The sequence below is a fragment of the Nelumbo nucifera genome, chromosome 3 (assembly GCF_055504915.1).
Source record: "Nelumbo nucifera cultivar China Antique chromosome 3, China Antique-T2T, whole genome shotgun sequence".
Taxonomy (NCBI): Eukaryota; Viridiplantae; Streptophyta; class Magnoliopsida; order Proteales; family Nelumbonaceae; genus Nelumbo; species Nelumbo nucifera.
Genome location: NC_142651.1, coordinates 98,115,818 through 98,120,230, shown reverse-complemented (window position 1 = coordinate 98,120,230; position 4,413 = coordinate 98,115,818). Strand labels below are relative to the sequence as shown.

The 4,413-nt window shown below is 43.4% G+C and overlaps 1 protein-coding gene across 1 annotated transcript; it reads right to left on the bottom strand.

The window, feature by feature from the left end:
• Positions 1-1,326: 1,326 nt before the first annotated feature.
• On the bottom strand, positions 1,327-4,169 carry LOC104588422 (rho GTPase-activating protein 2-like). The gene is made up of 4 exons (XM_010246347.3): positions 3,745-4,169; positions 3,029-3,149; positions 2,543-2,893; positions 1,327-2,421 (listed from the first exon to the last, which is right to left on the bottom strand). The coding sequence occupies exons 1-4, from the start codon at positions 4,059-4,061 to the stop codon at positions 1,804-1,806; spliced, it is 1,407 nt and encodes a 468-aa protein (XP_010244649.1). The 5' UTR covers positions 4,062-4,169; the 3' UTR covers positions 1,327-1,803.
• Positions 4,170-4,413: the final 244 nt, after the last annotated feature.

Here is a 4,413-nt window from a genome sequence, read left to right as displayed (position 1 = left end):
TTTGTTACCCATTCATTTACATGGTGTTTGGAAGTGAGGGTGCTTTTTGGGACCAATTTTCAAGAAAAAATGTCAATGCTTTCAAGACTTATTTTTCACAAAAAAATGTTTCTGCCACATAAGTAGTGAGCAACAGTATGCTGTTTAGTAAGATGATTTTTATCACCGAAGTTTTTCATATATGTGCCGGCAGATAATCACCACATAGGATACACATCAGTCAACCGTTTGGCATTTCATGCATCAGTGGGGTCCCGATTTTCAAGATATGCCCGGTTTTTAGTAATCGGCTGAACCAAATAATGAAATACATGAACGCTTATTGAAATGCCCATGTGGATCCAATGTGGCCCCGTTTTTTTAAAAAATGGCCACGGTTACAAACATCCCCTTAATGACTCAACGTCTTGAATCTGGGTTTTGCAATATTATTATTAGCTCAATTTCCCATTTCTACGTGCTATACATGGGCGTTTGTTGAAACACCTATATGAATCCTACGTGTTACCATTCTTTTTGAAAAACGGGCACGGTTCCAAACGTCCCCTTAATGAATGACGTCTTGAATCTGGGTTTTACAATATTATTATGAGCTCGATATCCCGTTTCTACGTGCTGCCTGATGTGTTGCAGATGCGCGAAAGCTATTCGACAAAATGCCTCATAACTTGGTCGATTAATGATGAACAACTGGGAAACACGCAGTCGGCACTTCAGCTTTTTCAACAGGGCCCCGGAAGCAAATATCATAACCTGGACTGCCTGTGGTTGGTTATGCAACAAAGATGTATTTGTGGGTAGAAAGGTACTCGAAAAGATGCCTGAGAGAGGCATCTATTTCTTAGTTATCCCAGAGAAGAAGCCTTAGCCATCACTAACTACTCACGATATCTACAAGTTCGACCTGGGAGATCTTATCCAAATATTGGCCACAAGCTAAAAGAGAGCCTAGTGCTGAACCAGTCTAGGATGCAGCCAACAGTGTTCTGAGTGTGGGTTGTTTTAAGCAGTTGCCGGTGGAATGGTCACAATTGGGCATTACACAGTTCATGGAAAGATCATACAAATAATTGGATTTGAAGGGAATTCTTTTACAATTGATGCAAATAAAACAGACACAAAGTTTAGCCCAAGAACTAAACTCGAGTTCCTCACAATCCTTTGACAGAAGAAGCATACAAGTTCAAGTTTGGCCTAGTTCTGAACCAGGTCCGCACAGACAGACAAAGCACGCTACCCTTGTAGATACGCACCTTGTCAATTTTTGTGTCATATGACAGAGATGTGGAATTTGATTTCTGAACATCACACTCAAAAAGATTTTAAGCAGAAATTCAAGTTTGACAGAAGAAGCATACAATTTCAACTATTCCCCCAATCCTTTGCAAATGATACAGACAAGTTCAAGTTTGGCCTAGTTCTGAACCAGGTCCGCACAGACAGACAAAGCACCCTACCCTTGTAGATACACACCTTGTCAATTTTGTGTCATATGACAGAGATGTGGAATTTGGTTTCTGAACATCATCATTCACACTCAAAAAGATTTTAAGCAGAAATTATGATACACATACAACACAACAAGTTCGGCCCTGAGCTGAACAGGGGTCCCTTACCACATACAACACAACAAGTTCAGCCCTGAGCTGAACAGGGGTCCCTTACCACATGCAAAGCACTCCCAAATGTCGTTGGTGAAAGACCAACACTGCGTAGAATTTGCAGACGCTCCAATTTCTATAAAAACAAAATCAATTCCTGCAAACCAGTGCTTTCCAACTTGTAAGAATTTGAAGTGAAACATCAATTAGTGGATGAAGGGCCGTTTGAGAACTCCATCCGCTGAACCACCGTATCCATGTCCCTGCCGCTTCTGTTGCTTTCACATACTTTTGAAGGGATGTGTTTGTAGGCTGCCTCTTGCATAGAAGTTTCACTTGACCCTGAGTCTTCTCCATCACTTGTACCCAAGCCTGAACTCTCATTCTTACTGTCAGAGCAGGAGAAACCAGATTCTGTATTGAAACCTGAGCAGCTGCTTGGACTGATTTGCTCGCTTCCATGTTCTCCAACTGAATTTTCAGGGGCATCATTTGTGGGCTTTTCGTTTTCATCCAACTGCCTCAAGAAGCATTCCTCAATTTCATTCAGCGGGTCATCTTCATATTCATCAGCGCTGCTCTGACTGTAATGGGTGTGGTCCTCGTAATCTGAAGCTGGTCCCCTCGATTCACAGCTCGTGTCCATCTCTTGCTGACTGTTGAAGTCATCATCAGTTTGCAAATCCGATGAATGAGATGAAAAGGGTGAATACGCTCCTGTTGCATTCTCTTCACGTTCCCTCAGAGCTCTTGTAATCAGGGTCTTGAGCAGGTTCATCACTTGAACAGCATGCATCAGAGCCGTCAATGGATCAGACATCTACACACACAAAAAACAAAAGGTTTTGATAATTAGAAAGGATCAATTGCACCAGAGCCATTCATGAAGTGTGACAAGAGTTGCACTGGAAGTATTAAAGTTTGTCAATTTAATCAAACACCTGAGTCATATTTGGCGCAAAGACCATTGCAATATTTCTTGCGTTCATCTTGTTGGATTCCTCTTCCTCAACGACATCGGCCATAAGATCAATGGCCCAGTTGAGTAATGCAGTCTGAGTTGGTGGGAGCTGCTTCACAAGCTCCACACACTCCTCTTCTGTGTTGCACCGGAGAACTTCTTCAGGGGAGAGTTCATCCAAGACCCCTGCTGGAAGCTCTCGAAACCAGGCTTTAATCAGCCCCGCTAAACAGTGGACATCAATGTCTTCTGGTACAATACCCCTGTTCAGTTGGTCCCTGACATGCTCTTCCTGACTGTTCTCGGGGTTTATCCTGAATATTCCTTCAGCCTACAAAGCCCAATCAAAGGAATCGTCAAGAAGATAGATAACTTTCGACATTAGTAGCAGCACTCAATACAACTTCAACTTTTCTCTGCAACTAAATTAACATCGATCATTCTTGGAGAGTGAACGAAGTTTTACCTTTAGACCACCTTGTGAGTATAACCTTTCCTGCATTAGCAGTAAAATAGTCGGGACACTATTCCCTTTAGAGTCATAAGAACACTGCATTGATTCTGGAGATACCCCGAAGACACTTGCACTGCAAGAAAAGAGAGCCAGAGTTAGCAGACTAAACACAGTGGTACTCAGATACAGATGGGCCCTTGCCAAGATTAACAATTGCAGAGAGAGAGAGAGAGAGAGGGAGAGAAGAAAGCCTGAACACTATATTATATAGAATGCACCACTACAATGAGTACCCCCATGAAAAGGTTAAACCCAATTCGCATCTCCATCCGCCCTCTTGTATTAGCTCATGAAGCATGCGAGCTAACACTACAGAGACAGATACAGAGGGGCCCTTGTCAAGATTAACAATTATAAAGAGAGAGAGAGAGAGAGAGAGAGAGAAGAAAGCCTGAAACTCCAGTTTTCAGGCTACCCGCCTGAAACTCAGTGTTACACGAGTAAATCATTTAAAGTCAACTGAAACTCCAGTTTTCAGAGATCACCAGAGTTCCTTTACTTCCATGAGCTACCCAATTGAGAGTTGCCTAATCTATCTCAATTCTAAAAAAAAAAAAAAGAAAAAGACTGGACAAGCTTCATTTTCATGCCTTTTAGAAAGATGACCCAGATCAAAGTATCAAACCGCTCTATTTTCAAGAGTATCCAAGGAGAGAAGAAAGAAAGACCTGGCGCTAGGAACTCGGCCGGGGATCTCAACTTCGAACTCGACGGGGAGGCCAAGGAATCCGTTGAAGCGGTCGAAGGTGACATGGGTGATGTGGCGGACATTGGTCGGCCATCCAATCTCCATCTGGTGAACGGTGGAGATGACATCCTCCTGCCGATCGACACGGCAAGCGACCATGGATTTCCTTATAGCTGCTACAAGAAACGCAACGAGGGAGAGCTGGTTCTGGTCCTCGGCTCCTCTCGTTGCCTTGCCACCACCACCACCATCTCCTCTGCAACCAACACCTTTCGCAACCATCACTACACCCGTCATCTCCCTCTCTCTCCGCCCCTCTCTCTCTCTCTCTCTCTCTATTATCTATCTGGGTTTGAGTTCAACTGAAGAGACGCAACAGATTTTAAATCCAAAGCGTTATTTTGTTTGTTGCTTTGAAGTGGGTTTGAAGTTCGAACTCCTGGACAAACGGCCCTCCATTTCAAATTCTAACGCCTACTTACTTTATCTCCAACTTTACAAAAGGCCCTTATATTTGGTCGAAATATCCGTGAATGCCACTCCGTATGTCCTACCCCTCTGCCCACCCAACGTCGCCAACCCGTACGTATTTTCCATATGCCGGAAATACCCTTCTAGTCTCTTCATTGACCGGTCTATTTTGTGATTC